Below are 22603 nucleotides of genomic sequence, written 5' to 3' on the forward strand. Positions count from 1 at the left end.
GGAGATTAGATCGGATCAAAAGCCGGGTTGGACAGGATTCGGGCGGGGTCACTGTTAAAAATTCTGCTCATTAGCGTGGGCTGGGCTTGTTTAGATTTCGGGTCGAATTTTTTCTGCCCAAAACTTACTGTTTTGAGTTAAAAATAGTGGGTCGAATTCACGGATCATAAGAGTTTGAAGTACATTTTCACACAGAAGGATTTGAATAAGCGTCAAAGAAGGTGGTTAGAATTGATCAAGGATTATGATTTGGATATTCAATACCATGAGGGAAAAGCCAACGTAGTTGCAGATGCCTTGAGTAGGAAATCAAGCCATAGTGTGAATGTGTTAGTAGTTGCTAACGAGCTGTGCAAGGACATGCGGCGATTAAATCTAGAGATAGTGAAAGGAGAATGTCTAGAAGGAATGATGAATGCCTTAACTATCCAACCGTCAAGGTTTGATGAGATCAAAGAGAATCAGGCTAGAAATCTTAAGCTAGAGCGAATAAAGGAAAAGATTTCGCAAGCAAAAGAGACGGAAGTTAAGATCCACGATGATGGAAGTTTTAGGTACAAAGGACGGTGGTGTGTGCCTCAAAAGTGTGGTGAACTAAAAGAGAAGTTGATGAAAGAAGGTCACAATACACCGTATTATATTCACTCGGGTGGTGACAAGTTGTATAAGGATCTGAAGAAGATCTATTGGTGGCCAAGGATGAAGAATGAAGTGGTTGAATTTGTCGCAAGATGCTTGACTTGTCAAAAGGTTAAGATAAAGCATAGGAGACCTCAGGGAAAGGTCCAACCCTTAGAGATTCCGAGTTGGAAATGAGACTATATCTCAATGGACTTCGTCACTTGTTTACCCAAGTCGAAAAGTGGAAATGATACTATTTGGGTGGTAGTAGATAGGTTGACTAAGTCGGCAGTGTTTATACCAATCAAAGAAACCTGGAAAATGGAACAACTTGCCAAAGGCTACATTAAGTATGTAGTGAGACTTCATGGAGTTCCTAAGGATATCGTGTCAGATAGGGATTCTAGGTTCCTTTTGAATTTCTGGAAGAGTGTACAGAAGAATTTTGGTACGACATTGAAAATGAGTACAACGTTCCATCCATCCACAGATGGACAAACCGAAAGGACTATCCAAACCCTAGAGGATATGCTTAGAGCTTGTGTGATAGATTTCCAAGGGGGATGGGAAGATAGCCTAGACTTGATTGAGTTTTCATACAATAATAGCTACCATGCCAGCATTGGAATGACACCATTTGAAGTCTTGTATGGGCGGAAATGCAGAAGTCCCCTATGTTAGAGTGACATAAGTGAAACCGTTGTATTAGGTCCCCAAATGATAAAGGACACAATGAACCAAGTTAGGACTATTCAATACAAAATTCAAGCCGCGCAAGATCGTCAAAAGAGTTATGCAGACTTGAGACATAGGGATGAAGAGTTCCAAGTAGGTGACAAAGTGTTCCTTAAGGTTTCACCAATGAAGGGTGTAATCAGATTTGGGAAGAAAGGAAAGCTAAGCCCAAAGTATATAGGCCTGTATAAAATCCTAGAACGGATAGGAAAGGTAGCATATAGACTAGCCTTACCCATGAACTTGCATAGAGTGCACAACGTGTTCCATATATCTCAGTTGAGAAAGTATATCCCGGATAAGTCGCATGTGTGTTGCAACCGGAGACCATAGAATTAGACCAAAGCTTAACCTTTGAGGAAAGACCAATCAAAATCCTAGACAGTAAAGTGCGTAGTACGCGGACTAAGGATGTTAAGATTGTCAAAGTGTTATGGTCTAACCAAGAATCCGAAGAAGCTACCTGGGAAGCCAAGGAAGAAATGAGCAAGAAATATCCCGAGCTTTTTCCGAGGTTAGTTGAGTTACGGGGCCGTAACTCGTTTTCTTTAAGGGGGTAGAGTGCGGTAGAATTTCGCGCTTTTTACCTTATTTTCCCTTATTTTATGCCTAATTTAGTGCTTTTCAGTGAAGTTTCAATTTATATTGTCATGTTGAATTACTTAAAGAGTACAACAACTAAATTTTTTTTTGCAAAAAAACGCATTAAAGTCTCATAAAGTCTCAAGTTTTGATATTCAAATTGTGATTTCCGTGCTCAAGTTTCGAGACGAAACTTCTTTTAAGGATGGTAGACTGTAATACCTCGTATTTTTCGGAATTTATAAATATATTTTAATGTATTTATAAAGGATTTTATGAATTTAATTACATTTAATGTGATTTAAATGTCTTTTATTTTAAATAATTTAATTATTGATTATTTACGAAAACTGGATTTTTATTAAATAAATTAAATGAATTTATTTATTCGAGAATTGATGGGTCGTATTTCAAAAGTATCTTAATTATATTCCGAGCCCAATCCAATTCCGTTGGTAAACCCAAGTAGGCTTGCTAGTAATTACTTCTAATTAAACCAAATTGCAAGCCCAACTCAAATCCCTAAAACCTAAGCCCATGAGGATTAGAAACCTATAAATATAACCCTCCCTTCTCTTGACCCCCTCACAAAAATTCAGAAATCTCTCTCTCTCCCTTTTGCTCTCTTCGTCCGCTCCTTCTCGCCTCACTCGCACGCACGCAGTCGAGCAGTGCTCGTTGCTTCCTTGTCATGTGCTTGTGCGCAGCGCCTCACCCTCGCCCCTCTTCGTGCACGTTGTTCGTGCCTCTCGCACACAACCCGCACACTCCCTTCGTCCCTCTCTCTCGTGTCGCACAGCAGCACAGCCCACGTGTTGTTGCTATGCGTTGTTGTTGTTGTTTTCGAGCGAGCCAACGCCCATCCGAGGCCTCGCCCCTCGTCTCTGCTCCTCGCGAACCTTACCCCGCGCCCCTGCTGCTTGTCGTTGTTGTTGTCCGCACACGCAACACACCCTCGTGTGTGTGTGTGTGTGTGTTGTTGTGTTCCATATACTCCGTATATTTTTGGCCCTTTTTCGCCCAATCACATCAAATTCGTGATTGTACCGTGCTATAGGCTGGTTTGGTATAATTCTCTTCTTCCTTACCTATTCTATTTCAATTCCGTTTTTCAAAATTATATTATTATTATTGATTTTGATTATTTAAATTGATGGGAACGGTTATGAACACCTGTGAGGGGGTCGAAAAAGCACGAGGCTAATGTATGACCTCGTCCCTCGTGGGCGCGACGTTGTCAGATCAAGTGTAATTGGATTTCCTGTGAGTTTACACCCAATCGACTAGTAATATAGGAGTCGCCATTCAGTTTTTAACGACAATGAGAAAAACTGACAAAACCCAGTTATCGTGACATAAAGGGAGTGCCATTATGTTCGACCACGACGGCCATAGGTTCCCTTGTGATCCCTGGTGTGGGGATCACTCAACGTACACCCGCAGGGAAGAGATTGAGAGTTCGGGGGACTGTAACTACCGAGAGGAGTGCTCATCGATAATACTCCAGAGGCAGGTTATCCTTACTAGCTCAGCATAAATAATTGAAGGGACATGCGTTAAACTATTAAACTATTCTGAATTGATTTTAACAATATGCAACACATAGTACTAAATCGATCGTGATTATCTTATTTAGATTGATTTAAGGTACCTAGCATGATAATTCAATTGTCCAAGGTATTATCTTATTAGGCGTGATAGATCAATCAAATTAATAGTTTGAAAATTTTATAAAAGGGTGATAAAAGCGATTAAATCATATGAGGGACACATTACAACGCACCCTTGAGAGGTGCGTTGTGGTTCTCAGAAAACTAACCACTTGGATTTGCTATTTCTCCTTTTATTTAACGAATCTCGGGTTTCCAAGCAATGTTCCAGTATTTAGGCTTAATTCATCAAGCTACAAGGGGCAGGATGCGTTCTGTTCGACTTTTGGGTCGATTGCGACAGAACGCCGGATTAATTTCGCAGCGTGAGGCTTAGGCTTAAGGCTAGAGTCAATACTCAGATTATGGAATTGTCTGTTTTCACGTCGGTTTTAGGCGGTATTTATAGGAAAAGAGTGTATGGAAAGATAGATTTTAAGATACGAATCCAAAAAGAATCCGGAGATAAAACGGCCCCAGGCACTTTCAGCGCCCAAGGCTGGGCGCCGAAGATTTCGGCGCCCAGATCCAGGCGTTGAAAATGGGATCTGGGCCGAGTTCTTTGTCAGATTTGGACTCTTAGAACACGGAGCTTTTGAGATTTATCCGAGTCTTTTGGTGCGTATTAACTTATGACGGAATGCGTCTGGGACGGTTACGAACTCTAAGTTCGTTAGGAATTTAATTAATATGTAACTCTTATTTTCGAATTATACCAGGAATGCAAATTCTATCTCTTTTAGGATTTATGTTGGAGTGCAACATCTAATTCTGACAGGTTTCTATCTTTTATGATTTTGCCACTTTTAACAACTACCTCTTACGGCAGTTACTATTCTTAGCAGGTTTCTATAAATAGTAGCTTTGGCTGAAATGAAAAGGGTGATTGAGATTCGTTATTTTATAGGAGATGCGTTGCCAAGTGGAGATTTATGTTCTCATCATCGAACCTTCCCTTTCGGGAATGGGGACAAAAGTAGGTGTCTACAATTAGCCCCCACTTTGACTGAGTCTCGAGATGAGACGATGGTCAAAGTACTAGACGGAGTGCGTCATACAAGCCATGGTGTATGTGACCTGTTTTGCGAGGGTCTCACGAGCCCCCGAGTGATAACATTTGACTTAAGGGTCATCACTTGAAATGTTAACACATTCCTCACGCGTCATTGGAATTTGTTAACTGATAGTATAGAAACTCCCTCTCTTTGTCATTGGAAGTGTCTAAAGATGTTTTCGAAATCAAAGCTATAAAGTGTAACTAGGCCTGGCCCAGCCTAATCACGAGGTAAAGCGTTTTTAAAGATTGTCATTCTCAGGGATAGCTAAACGAGAAAACCCCCTTGTTTTTATAGGACGTAAAACGAAGGAAAATCCAGCACATTGCTCTTTTTTGGAAAAGCGAAAAACCAATCCTTTGATTTTTGGAAAAGGAAAACCATCCTTTGATTTTTGGAAAAGGGAAACCATCCTTTGATTTTTGGAAAAGGATAAACCGGGAAAAGTTATCGCTGCAGCGACTAAGGACCTGCGTGGTTAGTGACGCAGACCCCGCCCGCTGAAGGTGGGCGAGCCTGTCTGCTGAGTGTAGACACCCCGTCCGATAGAAGTGGACGAATTTGTTTTGATGTTTTGAAAATAAGGACCTACGCGGTTTGTGACGTAGACCCCGCCCGCTGAAGGTGGGCGAGCCTGTTTTTGTTTTGAAGATTTTATTTTCTTTCCATTTTCGAAAACTGAGGACCTGCGCGGTTAGTGACGCAAACCCTGCCCGTTGAAGGTGGGCGAGCCCTGTCCTCTAAGGGTGGACGCCCCGCCCACTGGAGGTGAGCGAACCTGAATTCGTCTTTTCGATTTGGGATTCGCGTGGTACGTGCCGCGATCTTGCCCGATTGATGTGGGAAAGTCCCTATTTCATTTTCTCTTGTGATTTCTTTTGAGAATTTCTTTTTATTCATTCTTGTAAGAGCGAATTCTTTCGAGGGATGCTCGGATTTAGTTGCAATCTGAATGTGGGTTGACAACGTGCTTAGACGGACCATTGTCTCGTGGTCATCATCTTTCATGGTTTTTGAGCTAGTCTTTACGGCTCAATTTTTCCACTACCTGGATCCTTGATTAGGGGACTATGTATAAGTATCAACGGCGACCTTTGTCTTGAGGTCGTAATCCGGTTTTATCTTTTGAGATTATCCAAACACGGGACTTCGTACAGCGTAGTCTGGGAATATTGTTTTAACTTTGCATACTCTCTTTTGAAATATATATTTTCTTTCGAGCCCCCAAGCACTCGTGCTTGACGGTCATTTCTTGTCAAAGAGGTTCCTTGGGGATACGCATTTTGTAATGTCCTTGATCGTGTTTGGGATCGTGCTCGTAAGTGCGAGCGATCTTTGTAGTTGTGTGCTACTCTTAACAAAGTCGTGATGTGCGACTTTCAGTAAAGAAATCGGCAATTTTCGAGTCGAATGGATACGGCAGGACCCTATAGAAGTCAAGGCTTCTTTTGGGCCAGGGCTCATTTTCGGCGCCCAGGCCTGGGCGTTAGAAATAATTCACGCCCAAGTGGGGCGTTGAAAATATTGTTTGGGCTGGTCTTTTGATGACACAGTTGGCCTCTTGTTCGTTCGTTTATTTCACTTGGAAATTCTACGTATTCTCTTCTCTTTTGTTTTTTCTTTATTTTTGGAACGTAGAGTTTTATTAGAGATCACAATGAGTTGAGTGATCGTGATGATTTCTCGAGAAGCCATAGCCGATTGGTGGACTACGGTGTTTGTCGCTTTGGGGCGATTATTTAAAGGAACTGTCGCTCTTAAGGCGTACAGTTATTGCAATAGTTGGGCGAGTCTATATGGCCCGAGGAACATACCTTGAGGCGTAAGACTTTGATCGCGTATATATTTTTTTATTTTGCTACGATCGTTTCGTAGCTTGGAGCCCCCAAATATGCATGTTGGGATGCTTCCTTTTGGCGTACGATTTTTGTAGGTTCTTTCGAGAAAGATGCCTTGGGATCCCGCTCGTGTAGGTGCGAGCTATCCTTTCCGTGGTAGGTAATATTTTGCTACCTTTAATCCTTAATGTAGAAGTCGTGTGGCTTGGATTTTGAATTTGGGCGATAAGTAGTCTTTGCCTCATACTCTTGGTCGTGCCCGCATTAGTGCAATATGCCTTACTCTTTTTTTTAGACTTGTACCGTGGGATGGTTGAACTTATGGTGCGACGTAGGCTTGTGTGGCCTAACAGCGTGTCTTAGAACATTCCTCCAGGTGTTGGGATATCATTATTATTTTTTGCATTGGAGTACTTCATCACGCCTCGTTCAGGTGCTCGAACAAGTGTAGCACCTTCTGCGTGGGTGTGCACAGCTTATTACTTCGTTCGATGCGAGGATTCATAGATGTTTCTTTCTTTTTTTTATCCTTGATTTTTCTTTCGCTTTTGCTTTGGAACGACGTAGACTGTGTAACGGGCGCTTGTAGGGCGAGCGTTATGTGCAGTAGTTTGATCGGAGTTTTGGTGACTCGCGGTTTTCAGTTACCCTTGTTAGTGGGGTGACTTTATATATTCTAAGTAGCGCTTAGAATTTGGGAGGGGTTGAAGCCATTCTAAGGTTCGTTTTACGCGATCAAACCTTAGGATTGTGCCCCTATGACGTGTGTATAGCATTAGCGTCGAGAATTTGCGATAAAATCGTCATTTCGAGCATTTTTAGAGTGTTTTTCTCAAGCCCCCAATTGTAGCTACGGGATTGGCTTGGTGCTATAATGCTTGGCATACGTTTTTATGCATTCATGGTGACATGGATCATGAATAGTTTGAACCAGACTTGTTTAGTGCGAGGTACGTTCGAGTAGTGATTTGCTACTTCTCTTGTAAATGTCGTAATGTGCGACATTGCCATGGTCAAGGTAGTCACATGTTGAAGTGTGCCTTGACCAAAAGCTAGGTGCCTTTCTTTACCCATAATCATATTTAGAAATCTTTTTGACTCACTTGCAACATCGAGATAAACGCATACTTAGCTTAAACCAACGACACTTTATTATGTTCGAAGAAGTCTTTGAAAATTATTTGAAATCCGAGTCCTACTGTGTACAATCCGAGGTGTCCTAAGTAAGTTGACTTATATAAGGGTTCGTACAGGATTACATGAGTGAATCAAAATACTGTTACGATTTTCGGAATGCTGTCTAAGGATTTGCTGGAAGCAAGGGTGCAGGCGTCAAGATATTACTTGTGCCCGTGTGGCACATGCTTTAGGCTTTTAGGGCCATCATTTCCAGAATTGCGGGAATATAAACCGCTTTCAAATTGACTTAGATTTACTTGGTGTATGTCTGCACAAAAGGTCAAGGTATACTTAGTTCTTTCCCTAGTTCTTTCATTTCAATTTTTAGCCCCTAGTTGCTATTATGTCTTCTCATTAATGATGCTTTCAGATTTCAATTTTAGATGCCCGTGTCATATGTCTGAGTAGGGTGAGCCTTGGTTAAGTGCCAAGTCCTATTGACAATGTCTGATTTTTTTCAAAGGGGATTCGCAAGCATTTGAATTACCATGAACGGGTGCCCTGAGTTCGAAGGAACGATGGGGCGATGCCGTAGAACAATCCTCTTTATTGCAAGCTTACTGCCTTTACTACTTGTCGGCGACTATGACTGTGTCTAGGGGTGAAATAAGGTCTTTAAGCGAACGACTATGTCTAGTGGTGAAAGAAGGTCTTTAAGTGAGTTAGTGGATTGCCTACGTATCCGCCTTAAATAGATTTAATTTGGAATCAGGTCTTGCGTAGTTCTTAGCCAGAAAATGGTTTCTTAGAATGCCGATTTTAAACAAGTACGTTCGAGTGGAATCGTAATGTTTGAAATAGGGTGAAATAAGTGTACGAAAAATTTTGGAGCGCGCGTATTTTGCGTATTTTATATGATCTTCTACCCCCAAGTGTTCATTATTCTTCCGCATGTATATAGGAAAATATACGAACACTTTTAGGAATTGGGAGTTGAAAAGTGATAAGCAAGAACGGCGCCCAGGGCTGGGCGTTATTATTTTTGGCGCCCAGGTCTAGTCGTTGAAAACGTGTTCTGGGCTGCCTCTTTGTGCTGCTCCTTTTCGTTTTGTGCCAAATATTTGCGAATTTTTTTTGTGCGCTAAATGCTTTTTTTTTTTAGACGAACTTTAAAGGCGCTTTGCAAAGTTTCTTTATTATTATTATTATTATTATTATTATTATTATTATTATTATTATTATTATTATTATTATTATTATTATTATTATTATTATTTATTATTATTATTTTACGTTAAGCGTAGAATGTACTTTTCATTTGTCTTTTTTTTTTATTCGTGACTCAAGACGGCTTGAAAGATGGGTTGAATGAGATAGGATAATTTGTATAGGTATTAGTCAAGCATGAGGATTGGAAAGGGTAGAAGATCGTAGAACTTTATGTAGTTTTTGTGGTATGATTTGGATTAGTTGACTCAATTCTTTTCCTTCGTTTACTTGGGTAAATTTCGCATTTTGGGAGGTACGGGCTAAGTATTTCATGGCTCGCTCTTTTCGCTCTCCCTTTTCTCTTTCTCTTTTTTCTTTTTTGCTTGGTATTTCTCCCCCTTTTTATTTGGGCTAAAAGGTAGATGGTTGTGGTCTTTGAGTCACGAGGCGAGACTGAGTGAACCTCGTTTGGTAGGCCTATAGTGGACCTTTAATTTTAGTAGGCCTAGGGTGGACCTTTAAATTGTCTTACTTTGCAAGCGTATTTAGCCGTTTCTTAAAATGTGCAAATAGCGTAGATTCAAAATGTTGTTTCTACTTTATTGAAATTTAACGAAAGAATTACATCGAAAATGATCTTTTTGCTTCTTTTCAGATTCCAGTTTCCGAGATTTAATTGGAAGTTGTGATTTAGACTCGAACTTTCATTAATTTTACTGATTATAACCCGTGTATGAATACAAGGAGGTGGCCTAGACTCAAAATAATGACGTGGTGTAAGCCTATAATACTTGACCAAGCAACTTTCAGACTTAGGCTAATTGGACCATAATTTTCGTTGGTTGACACTTTAGATTTTAACCCTTGGGCGTTCATTTGTCATGCATCATTTTGCTTAATGTTGTCAAGGTAGTTAGTTGGGGAGATCGAATTTTCATTTTTGCAAGACTAGAATCATTAGTGCGGCTTCCCTCTTAGTGTGTATTGCTTTACCCCAGTGGTAGCCTTATGGCATGCCGACTTGGGTATTTTCATGGTTCGTCATGTTGCATTCATGGAAAATCTTTTAGTCCGTACTTAGGAGTACTTCAAGGAGCGAGTGGCTCGAGAGGACTATGATAGTCGTGACCCAATGTGATCATAAGCCTTGAGGCCATTAATTTTTTTTTTTGCCAATGGTATTGACACTTTAGGCTCACTTTGGGGGTTGTGCGACTATGGAGGAATGATTTTCAGAATGTGACTGTTTCCATTTTGCAAATACTTGAATTACATAATATATTCTTTTTATTGGTGAGAGAGAGTACTGAGGCCGTAGATTCTTAGCAAGGGATGACAATTACATATGGGTGCTTATTGATTTCCTTTAAATGTTAGGAAGAGAGACTCAATATGGTTTAACCTTTTAACTTGCAGAACGACACCAAGCATTAGGACCGATTCTATGTATAAGACAACTAAGACCTAGGATTTAGATTATACTTTGGCATAGCCTAGTCTAGACTCGGATTTATTTATTTTTTATTCGAACATTATTTTTCCTTGAAAACTTTATTCGAACATCATTTTTTGAATACTTTGCCCATGTGACATTCAAGGTCATTTAATCAGCGTGCTCGGTTTAGTGCCGAACATAGTCGTCATAGGAGGCCTAGTGACGACACAATGAGTTGTTTAGTTTATAAGTCGTGTTTCAAAGTCGAGTAGTGCCTTTTTTCCAATACGTCCTTGCAACATATTTGTCGCTCATTATTCTTTTTTTTTATGCGCGGGCACCAAAGCTGCTGGGCCTGACCAGTATGCCAGGCAGCAACTTCGACGCCCAGGCTGGGCGCGGAAAATGATTGGCGCCCAGCCAGGGGCGTTGAAAATGCGTCCCTGATTGGTACTCGTATTCTGTTCGCGTATCCTTTTTTCGTATATACGACTTGATTTTGCGTGCTTGCCTAATAACGTCCTTTACGCATCGTGCGGCGTTGTGGGATCCGTTACAGGCTGTCCTGGGCGTCGCTTATTTTTGTGGCGATCGCCCGGGGCTACAGAACACATATTTTGGTACAACTCTTTGGCCAATTGGTGTTTATGAATGTTTGGGCAATTTTTAGGATATGATAGTCTTCTATGGGTAATATTTGCGCCGGCTTGGTACCTCCTCTATCGTCGATCCAACACATGCCCCGGTCGGGGAAGTGCATTCACGAGCGAATTTCGTCCCAAGAGGCCAATCACGATGTAAGCCAAGGGGGCATGCACCAATGAGAGGGACCTAGTGGGCGAGCGATTTGAATTGGGATAGGTGTACTACTAGCGAAAGTGCCGAGTGGACAACATTCGAAGCGTATGCACCCCCCGGGTGGCGATGGGTATCCTTATTCCCAACTCCCGAGATGAAACATGCAGAGGGAGCCAAGATTCGTTATGCGGTTCTGTCCGTTCACATTAATATGCTGATTTTCAGGTCGTCCCAACTTGATAGGGAAATAAACGCGGGGTAGGATCGTTTCACCCTTCGGTTATTTTGATTACCTACGAGCACGAGTATTTCATTAACGTCCCCAGCGGAGTCGCCACTGTGAGGGGGTCGAAAAAGCACGAGGCTAATGCATGACCTCGTCCCTCGTGGGCGCGACGTTGTCAGATCAAGTGTAATTGGATTTCCTGTGAGTTTACACCCAATCGACTAGTAATATAGGAGTCGTCATTCAGTTTTTAACGACAATGAGAAAAACTGACAAAACCCGGTTATCGTGACATAAAGGGAGTGCCATTGTAACACCCCGACTTCTAAACACCATTAATTAGGTTAATTATCTTTAATTAGAAGCGGAAACCCTAATTTAGTCGGAGCTTCACATGCCGTATCTCCCTCGTGGGAAATACAAGGCGACATAACCTTTTTAAATTACTACATAAACTTTAATAATAAATACTTCTAGCATTGATTAAACATTTATATTAAAAATCTAACTCAATACTTGAAAATAAACTTAGAGTTTAGTTAATACATCCATTATTACTCGTGAGACATAGTTATCTTTACTAAACATCGATCGTGAATTTGATGGTTGCATCCTCACTCTAAGGCATCCCATGATCTTCTTCGTACCTAAAACAAAAGCAACATCGTGAGCCGAGGCCCAGTAACATACTACCCTAACAACGTAAACTCATTTCAATTCATTTTATTTACTTTGCAATCAGGGAGAATAGAATATAGTAAAACACTTTCATAAATGCATTATAATAAAACATCATTTATAACTTGAAACTTTAATAGTTCCCATTATCTTTCATAAAACCTTCATTTTACTTGGTAACTGACAAGTTAGCCTTGCGGGACGTCTCCCACCTTGCGATAGTCCTCAAGGAGCACTCTCCCTTGTTGGACATACGCCCGTACCTAAATAGTTTCTCTTTTAGCTTGCGGTAACCCTCAAGGAGCACTCTCCCTTGTTGGGTGTCCCGCGGTACGGCGGTACGTGCACGACCTAAAAATAGTAACCCCACTAACTGCCAGAACCTGTTACACTTTTATTTATCATGTTTCGTATCTTATTCGTAACTCATAAATGTCATTCTTATAAATCATTCACAAACATATTTGAATATCATCATGCATAAAACACACTTTATAAATACATTTCATATCCCACAATCCAATAAAAACACATCATTATAAACATATTTCATAAACTCATAAAACACATTTCATAAGGGGATTGTGGGTGTTAGCAATAGATGTTACCTCAACCGTAGTTTATACTTCCTGTTCGATGGATCGTTCTTCCTGAACTTCGAGTCCAATTTCTTTCAAAATATTAAATAATTTAATTAGTTATTAATATGGTAATAATTTAACTTAGAAATTTCGAATTTTTATAAATAACGAGTTTTTTTTTAAAAAAGTTAGAAATATATAAATTCATAGTTTTAATGAAAATATAATTAAACACCAATTTTAGTGATAAATATAATTTATGGAAATTTCAATCGAAGTATATATATACATATATATATATATATATATATATATATATATATATATATATATATATATATATATATATATATATATATATATATATATATATATATATATATATTCTAAATCAATTACACAAGATTTATTTAATTTATGTCCTTGATAAATTTAGTACGGTAATTTATTTTTCTTAAACTCGATAATCAAATTTATTTATTTCCTGAAAATAATGACAATTCATTAGTAAATAATTATATCATAAAATTTATTAAAACATGAATATTAAGGAATTGATAATCTGAAATTCAGGTTTGTCTTGCCCAAAGCCCAATTGATTTGGCCCAACTTGAATAAGGAGGAATAAAACAAAGTTTCAATTTCAGAAACTTTGTTTCTGAAATTGAAGGGCACGAGCAGCAGGGGGAACACGAACAGGAGAAACACGAGGAGGAAGAAGAGAGGAGGGAGGCTGGGGGCTCAGCCTGGGCGGAGAAACCGCGTCGAGAGGCGACGATGATGGTGGTTTGAGGCGGCAGAAACAGGCGAGGGAAGGGGGAGAGGTGCGCGAACAGGGGAGAAATCAGGGGAGGAGAGGGGTGATGGTGACCGGAGGTTTGGGCGGAGGTTCTGGGCGGACTGGGAGGCGGCGCAGCAGGCACTACTACAAATCACGTTGTTTCTCGACTCTATCACCTCGACGCTGCGTTGGACCGCTGGACGTGAAAATTAGGCTCCGTAGTTTCTCGACAGCGGAATTAGTCGAGCTTATTTCTCAACAACTAAAGGCGTCGAGAATATAGCAACGTGCCATGCACGTGATTTAAATTTCAAAATTCTGCAATTTCAAACTTTAGCCAAATTATTTGGAAACCGCCCTTCCCACGTACAAAAGAAATACCCTTAAAAAAAACCCTAAAAAAAACCAAATTCAATCAGTTCTCGGAGGCAGTCTTCTCATTTACCAAGCTTCAAATTCGATCTTCGTTCCATCTCAGATTTCGTTTCATCTCACCACTCTAGGATTTTCGTTCCATCTCATCAAGAGATCAAGAAATTGTGTGCGGAAAAGACAAGCTTAATTTCTGAGTTATTTTCATCAGATATGTGGTATTTACCTTTTTTTTCATCGGATTTTTTATTTATATGGTGTCCTAGTTTAATTGATATGTATTTTTTATATTTTGATTGGAAATTTGTAAAAAATTAACAGAAAGAGGTTATAATTTGATGAGAATTGGGGTTAAGTTGGGTTTGAATCTGAATTTTGAGGATGAATAAGGTCAAAGAGGTATTAATTACTTCGGATTTATCAGAATTTTATGCTATAAGTACATCGAATTTTATGTATAATTTCTTTACTCCTAAACTATATTGTCCTCTTTTGCGATATGAATAATGTGGTGTGTTCGAGTTATAATAGGGTTTGAGAATCGAAACCTATAATGTTCCCTCTTAATTTGCATACTTATGTGAAGGTTTTATCTCAACCAGGGGGCTGGAAGTGTCTGGGATTTTCTTCAATATTTAAGAACTTGTCTTTGGTCCTTTGCTTTCAAGAATAACTATTTTTCATACTGGACTGGACTTTGTAAAATGAAGAGTATATATATAACTGAACAGATTATTGCAAGGTTAGGGGATGATCGGTCTGAAGGCAGGAGTTGCAGGGGCTTATGGGTTAGATATGGGTTGTAGGGTCAGGTTCAATTTTGGATTGTAGAGTTAGAGTCAGGGTTGGGATGCTGGTCTGGTCTGAAGTCTTGGTCACGTATGATGGGTCCGAAGGCAGGGGTTGCAGGGGCTGAAATATCTTCAGTGTATGTAGCTTTGTTGATTATTAACTTTCTTTATTTTTCTTCCAAGTAATTTGCAATTGTTAGGTGTTTTGAGGTTGTTTTTTTTGTGTGCTAGGCTGTTGATAGTCTTTTCAAGTTTGCTATTGGTGCCCTTTTCAGCAGCAGAGTTTGACTGTAGGCCTCACTCAGGTAGGCCTCACTCAGGTAGGCAACTGGTTGCATCTTTCTTTACTAATTATTTGGTCACACATAGTCCTTCACAGTTCCATATGTACAAGCTTTGTCTAATCTTCGATAGAGTCTTATATTTGTGTGGTAATTTTGTTTTGTTTCGTTATTATAGAATTGCAGCCTTGGGCCTTCTGCTAGCTGCTAGTCTGCTACTGAATAATCACATAGTAAGTAATTCTTCTCATCACTTATTCATTGTGCAAAATTGGAAAGTTTAGCAGAATTGGTGCTTTATATGTGCTTGTAAACGTATTTTTGAATATTTTGAAAGTCCCCACCCTCCTCTCACTTTGAAATTTGAAGTTTTGTTTTTAGCAATTACCTTTGTATTTGGAGTTTGGATGTCTGAATGCCTTTAGACTCCTACTTTGTTATCTACTGACTACCTTTTTTCGTTCATTTTTGTGATGACCTCCCCTTTCTTCTCCTTCTTTTATTCGGTAGAAGAGGATGATGGTTGGAAAATTGCTGTTGTTGGCCCAGTAACTTGTTAACATTGTGCTATTCATCAATATTGGGGAGAAAGGGAACTTTAGGGAGTAGCATTACTTTTTATTAGTGGCTTTTAGAATAAGCTAGCTAGTTAGCTCTATAAATAAATAGTTAGCTCTATAAATAAAGCAGATGAGTTATTGTTTGGGAAAGTGCCATTGCTCTCGAAGGGTTGGCTAGTCCAAATAAGCTAAAAGAGTTTGCAGAACATGGGAATCGGGAAATATCATGTTTCATGTATGACGAAAGAAATGTAGAATCTTTGGTAAATTACAGGACCAACTAGCATCGAATGACCCCAAATCATATAAGATCCAGCAGAATCCCAGCTTGGTGAACAAACAGCAACACACATCTACAAGATAATAAACCGAAATCAATCATCCTCGGTCACTACCACCGATTAGATACAGAGAAGAAAAATAGCTAGGCAGGGTTGAAGATAGAGTAATCCTACCTGGTTATCAATAGCTCTGAAAAGGTAAAAGTCATAGAACAAACCAAAAGGCATAGAGTTTAGGAGCTAGACATAGATCAAAATGTTGAACTTCTCAAACTTTAGATAAGAAATATAATGCAGATGATTAACTTCCAACACTAATAGATACTGATGGCGATTAGCTGAGTGTTCTTAATGTACAAACATACATTGATCTACAAGTTTACCACCGCCTTCAGGCTCCATCTCCTTCATTTACCTGTACTGCTAAGAAATTCTGCCATTTCTCAATGGAGATGCAAGTTTCATCACCTGCTAATTTGTTTTCCCTTGCTGTTTGTGTCACTCTTACTCTATCTCGCTACCGCTCTCTCCTCTCCAATGTTATAACACATGTAACTTCTCTCAGATTGCAGACCTTGTTCGACCATCTGGGTGGATTTTGTATCTTCTATTTTGCAATTTTCGGTCTTGTGGAAGGTAAGGTAATATTAATTCATCCGTCAAAAATCTTTTGTTTGAAATTCGTTCGTTTGAAATTCGTTCGTTCATATTTTGGGTTTAAATTTGAACAATTAGGGATAGAGATTCTTATTGTATGCAAAGTACATGATACTTAGAAGATAGAGATTCTTATTGTAGAATATCTTATATTAGTATCTCAATCCTCTAGTTTACACAAACTATTTAAATAAAAATTATTCGCAAATTTCTGGTTTTTGCAGATTTGAGTATGAAAATTATTTATTGTCTGATGTATGAGGTTCATTGCATTGAGTTTTTCTTTTGTATTTCATAGTTTAGAGCATCAATTGTTATATCTCTGAGTAATACCGTAATATAAGTGTTGTATACAAATTCTTTATTCTGGTGTTTTTTTTTTCTAATTTATTTAATAATTTTGGACACTTTCGTCACATATTGTTGAGATGACACTATGACAGAGGATACTGAATAAGTGGAGTGTAGTAGCAGTATTTACATGGTGATAATACTTCTTTTGTAGAGGATACTGCTTTGTGTCGAGGATACTTTCAGTCAGATGACAACAGAATATTCATTCAATATATCGTGTTTATTCTAAGAATCAGTTTAGCTCGTTTCTCACTCAGACTTTATAGCTTGAAGCATCTAGTGCTGTGTAATCACATGTTATATAATAGTCTAACTTGTGTTACTCTTCTTGAGCTACATATTATGTATTAAAGCTCTGTCATTCTACCTTGTTCTATTTTTTTATCTGACGGGAAATTTATCAATCTTTGGACTTTAAATTCATTACCTAACTGCTGTTTACAATAGATGAATAGCTTAGAAAACAATCTTTTCTATCATTTTGAGTCTAAAAAGAAGTAAACAAGATTTTCTATCAATTTGAGTCTAAAAGGAAGTAAACAAGCTTGTTAATTCATTCAGTTTTAAAGTTCTCGTTTCTTTTTCCTGCCACCTACTTTCCTGTCTTTCAGTTAGATCCCATGTTCCAAATTCTTTGAGTTTTGTACTAGACTTGTTTCCAATTCACTAATCTTAGTTGCCGATGACTACATGAGCTTAAGAGAGCTTAGTTAGTTAAACTCTTTCCTGTTGGTATATTGTAAGCTTAAGATAGCTCTGTTAGTTAAATGTCATGATTCATGGATAAGCTGCTGAAAAATATTGAGATATGTATCTATTTGTTTGATAGTATTCTTTTATTATTTCTTGATATATGAACTATGAAACTACTATCACAAATTTCTCTTGGCTCACATGCATGTCTTACTTTCTGTTTACTTTTTGTGCATATGCAGGTTATTGGTGTCAAGTCAAACATCTCCCAAGTTGGTTTTGACATTGACTCAATCCGTGAGATGATAAATGGACTGGTAAAGCGATCCTTCTTTAGTTGATAAACCTGGTCACCAAAATCTATCTTGACATGAGAAACTGCTGTTACATAAGCTGTCTCTGTAGATTCTTTTTGGGCAATAGTGGGAAGTAGAGGTTAACGTTCTTTAGTTTCAAAAGCTTCATTGCGCAAAATTTAATGGTTTTATTTGTGTAGAATGGGCTTTGTGTGCCATCGTCTATTGTCAAGTTCAAATAAGTAGGGAAACTGAAGGGTTACGGTCTGGAGTTTAAATGGGACTGAATATGCTAAATTAGTAAATTGGATGCGACATGATGAAGTAATAACTCCTAATTAGCTATAATTTAGAGGTATAAAGCGTGTGAAGATATAGGCTAACCTTTGTGGTTATGTAAATGTCATAGGTAGATTCCATTTATGGGTAATAAATAAAATATAGCTTTATGTCCGTGAGGAGTTTGTATCAGAATAAAGAGAAAAGGTTAGTGATATTATCTGTTTGATTAAACGGATTTTTCATGAAATACCCCCGAATTATGGCGTAATTCACCAAATGCCCCTCGACTTTCAGAAATTCACCAAATGCCCCTCACAAATGACTTAATACCCAAAATACCCTTACTAATGACGCGCCGTTAGTCCTCCGTTAGCCTAATTTTTAAATTCACCAAATACCCCTATTTTATTACTTATTTCATATAATACCCCTATTCTGAAACTTAATTCACCAAATACACATAACTTAAAATTACCCATTTTGATGCTCAGCGGCTAGTTTTATGTTTGAAAATTAGCCGTTGCTTATTGTTTGCTTATAAAAACCCCTTTTCTGACTATTTATTGTAGTTTTTCTATTGTTTTGTTAATTTCATATCATTTTTGTCATGAGTTTTCTTTCAAAATCATCATCCACACCCATGAATCCACATATGTAAGAGTCCCAAACAATTTCTAATATTATGGGAGGAAATTTCCATCCGAGGCTCCGATACAACACTCAGTAAGTTTCAATTATGATCCAATAAGTTCAGGCCTCATCCAGTAAAGACAATGCACTTTAGCTGAGCAAAAGGCCAAAAAACCCCATTTTCAAAGGGATCTTATGTAAGTGAAGCTGAAGTAATTCAATCTAAAGCTAACACCTTAATTTTCTTATTGTCCGAATGGTAAAGAAACTAAGAAATCAAGTTCAATAACACATACATTTTTATCACAACCTCGATTTCAACTTGGATTCATGATGTGAAAATCTTGAGTTTGGAGGCAAATCTTTGTGCCAAGATTCATGTTTTTTCACTGGTTCATGAGCTTTGGAACATACCTTAGTTTCATTTTTTTTTCTTGTTCCCTCAAATCCAAAAATAGACATTTGTCCATAAATCTGACCATGTCAATAGGACCTAGCTCAAAAGAAAAGTGGGAAAACCTTTATGCCTCGACTGTAAGGTTGAGAGAAAGTTAGGAGATTGAAGAAAGATGTTTAGAGGCAGTAGAGACAGGAGACAAAAGGGAGTTAACGTTAAATATGTGGCATGGAAGCAATAGAAGCCAAGGTAGCTGGAACATATGCGTTAGAATAAAATTAATAAGAGCTTTATTTTTAATCTGTTTGCATATGTTAAAGATATTTCCCATATTGAAAAAGGAATACCTTCCGATTGCGTGGTAAATATAATTAATTGGTCACATAAAGAATAAGGTACAAAAGAAGTAGCTATTTTCTTGAAGAGTTGCGACGTTTTGAGGTGTTTTTAGGAGTGTTTTCTGTTTTAGTGTTGTACCGGAGCTTCAGATTGAGTGTTGTATCAGATATTCGGATGTCAAAGTTTCTCCCATGATAACAAAATTTATTTGGGACTCTTACATATGTGGACTCATTGGGTGTGGATGATGATTTTGAAAGAAAACTCATGACAAAAATGATATGAAATTAACAAAATAATAGGAAAACTACAATAAACAGTCAGAAAAAGAGTATTTATAAGCAAACAATAAGCAACGGCTAATTTTCAAACACAAAAACTAGCCGTTGAGCATCAAAATGAGTAATTTTAAGTTATTGGTATTTGGTGAATTAAGTTTCTGAATAAGGGTATTTGGTGAAATAAGTATTAAAATAGGGGTATTTGGTGAATTTGAAAATTAGGTTAACGGAGGACTAACGGCGCATCATTAGTAAGGGTATTTTGGGTATTAAGTCATTTGTGAGGGGCATTTGGTGAATTACTGAAAGTCGAGGGGCATTTGGTGAATTACGCCAAAATTCGGGGGTATTTCATGAAAAATCCGTTGATTAAACCTTGTGATAAATTATGGCTCATTAAATTATTAAGTAAATATGTCTTAAATTTTCTAATTGTACTTCTAAAATCCTACCTTCAAAAAATTTCGTTTGAAATATGAAGCGGTGTACTGTACAAACAAGAATTATTGTAATTGTCAAGTTCAGTTGTATGAGTGCCTAATAATGTTGTCTGCAGGGGTTCCCTAATAGTCTCCCCAGTTTACCTCTTTTAGGAAGGATTCTCTTTTTGGAGTACACTTCCTGATACTGTATGAACTGTCAAACCTTACATTTTTTCCAAATAATTTATTGTCGTTCTATATTTGCTTAATATTTTTAATCAATTCTCCAGGAATTTAGCGAGTTTGTTTTGTCTTATAATTTTATTCTTTACTTTATAACTCTATTTAAGACGCTTAAACATTCATAGTTTTTCTCGAACAAGACTAAGGCTATTGGTCATTTGCAACTGGTGCACTTTCTCCGCAGCAACTGATGTGCTTGGGGTAAGTGGTTGAGTTGGGTTCTGATCTTTAGATTAACTTGTATATGCATCTTCTAATGATCTGCTAGTGTAGTTATCATCAGTTCTTGTTCGTGTACTAACTGTGTTAAGGCTGCTAGAACATTCTTTACGGGACTTCTAATGATCTGCTAGAACATTATATTCTTTACCGTGGACTTCTCTTAATTTATTTTTACACTGTAGGAGAAACTATTACTTACCGTTTTTCTTCTTTATTTAAGGTGGCCATTTGAAGATTATGGCGGTGGAAGAAAAGAATCAAGGGATGCATGCATAGCTCCTTCAACTATGAAGCTCATATTCTTGAAGTTATAGGCTTTGAGTGACCTTCCTTTGTTTTGAAGATGACATTTTAGAATAATAAGTTGGAATTATCTAACAGACGTGATGTTTTGGTATTAAATTTTTGTTTTGGAGATACTAGCTAATAAATAGTTTCGATAATGTGTAAATTTAATTCGATGATATATTTAAAGTGAGTACGTATTATTATATAAATTAATATAATTAGCATCGCTTTCGTTATCATCATCTTGTCATTTCAAGGTGAAGGTGTTTGTGCTATACAGCTATAGTGGTGTTTGATTTTAGGTTTCAGGTTGATTTCGCTTGGTGCCAACAAAAAAAGAAAAGAAAGCCTACATTCTCGACGCTTATGAGTGTCAAAAATATTACCTGCAAAATTTTACTGATAAACCGCAAAAATAATCCTTACGCTAAACGGCGTCGAGAATAATTATAGCTACTACATACAGCGTCGCCATTCTCGACGCCAAGACGCGCCAAAAACAATGTTAGACACCAAAAGTCGTCGAGATTGTCGACGCTTAACAGCGTCGAGAATTTCTCTACGCCCAAATTCTCGACGGTCTGTTTGAGCGTCGAGAAAAATATTTTCGACGCCCTTTGGCGTCGAAAAATAGCCAGAAAAGCGTCGAGAAACAACGCGTTTTGTAGTAGTGAGGGAAGCGCCGGAGAGACGGTGGTGGTGGTGGTGGTGGTGGTGGTGTGGTTTCGCGGCGGCGAAACAGCAAGGAAGGGGGGGGGGGAATGGTCGCGCGAACAGGGGAAAGCAGGGGAAGAGAGTTGCGAAGCAGGGGAGAAGCAAGGGTGGTTCTGGGTGGTCGACGTGGTGGCTGGTGGTTCGTGGGTTGGTGATTGGTGACTGACGGAGTGGTGGTGTTGCTTTGGTGGTGCAACGAAGAGGAGAGGGAAGGGAGGCAGGGGAGTATATCGAAGGAGGAGGGAGAGCGAAGGCAGGTATGGTGAGAGTAGGTGGTCGGCCGGCGGAGTGGGTGGTCGGGTCTGGGTAGTTGGTGGTCGGCAGTGGTGGTTATGGTGGTGGTTATGGTGGTGGCAGATGGCTGCCGGTTGTGGTGGTTCGAATAAGGAGGAACAAGGGAGAAAATTTTCAGATTTTGTTAATTTGATTTTTGCATTGAAATAATTCTGAAATTGGGTTGAATTTGTAATTAGGTAGATTTCTAGAAGAATAATTTGGGCTCCAAGGAAATGAATGTAGACTGAAATAAGGGAAGAGAGGAAGGAAAGAATGGCTTCCTTCTTCCATGTACGTGGAAGGCAAGGGAGGAAGAAGCTAAATTGCAAATTTTGTCCTTTAGGGACATTTTAGTAATTTCAAGTAGTTAGGCCAAATTTCTGAATTTTAAATTGCTATTTTAGGAAACTACTAAAAATAGAAATGTTTAATTAACCCAAAGTCTCGTAAAATATATCGTTAACGAAAAATAAATAAATTTTCGTTTATAAATTTATCGTTTAAAATAAATCGTAAAAACGTTTAAAATAACGAAATTTTTAAATTATTTCTAATAATTAAAACGAAATTAAGTTAATAGAATATTATTAATTTTAATAAATCGAGTTTAAAAATTTCGGGGTATTACATTCTTACCCCCTTAGAAAAAGTTTCGTCCTCGAAACTTGGAAATTTAGTTATATAAAATGATTGTTGAAAGTCGAAAACATTTGAATAAAAGTACGATATTTTATTTTTAAACCAAGATCTCACAATTCCAATTCCGACATTGTCTAGCCTTCATTCCGCCATCTTCTTTAATGACTCCGCTTCAACTCGAGGCCTAGAATCGAAGAGTAAAGAATACAGAAGGGGCAAAATTATATGTTGATCTTAATCGTCATTAAGGTCAATTTATATTCCGCCATCGTCTTTTG

The 22603-nt window shown here is 38.3% G+C and overlaps 1 protein-coding gene across 1 annotated transcript; it reads left to right on the forward strand.

Moving 5' to 3' along the window:
* The first annotated feature begins 360 nt into the window (after positions 1-360).
* LOC110787045 (uncharacterized) lies at positions 361-20935 on the forward strand. The gene is made up of 5 exons (XM_056832768.1): positions 361-554; positions 14930-14984; positions 15931-16233; positions 17539-17613; positions 20629-20935. The coding sequence occupies exons 1-5, from the start codon at positions 361-363 to the stop codon at positions 20638-20640; spliced, it is 639 nt and encodes a 212-aa protein (XP_056688746.1). The 3' UTR covers positions 20641-20935.
* Positions 20936-22603: the final 1668 nt, after the last annotated feature.

This window comes from Spinacia oleracea, chromosome 6, assembly GCF_020520425.1.
Source record: "Spinacia oleracea cultivar Varoflay chromosome 6, BTI_SOV_V1, whole genome shotgun sequence".
NCBI lineage: Eukaryota > Viridiplantae > Streptophyta > Magnoliopsida > Caryophyllales > Amaranthaceae > Spinacia > Spinacia oleracea.

Bases quoted from the DNA above. Each gene is read 5' to 3' on its own strand.
- LOC110787045 (XM_056832768.1), top strand. From the start codon at position 361: ATGCGGCGATTAAATCTAGAGATAGTGAAAGGAGAATGTCTAGAAGGA. The intron at 555-14,929 runs GTACAAAGGACG...TCGTTATTATAG, and splicing joins CACGATGATGGAAGTTTTAG to AATTGCAGCCTTGGGCCTTC. The intron at 14,985-15,930 runs GTAAGTAATTCT...GATGGCGATTAG, and splicing joins TGCTACTGAATAATCACATA to CTGAGTGTTCTTAATGTACA.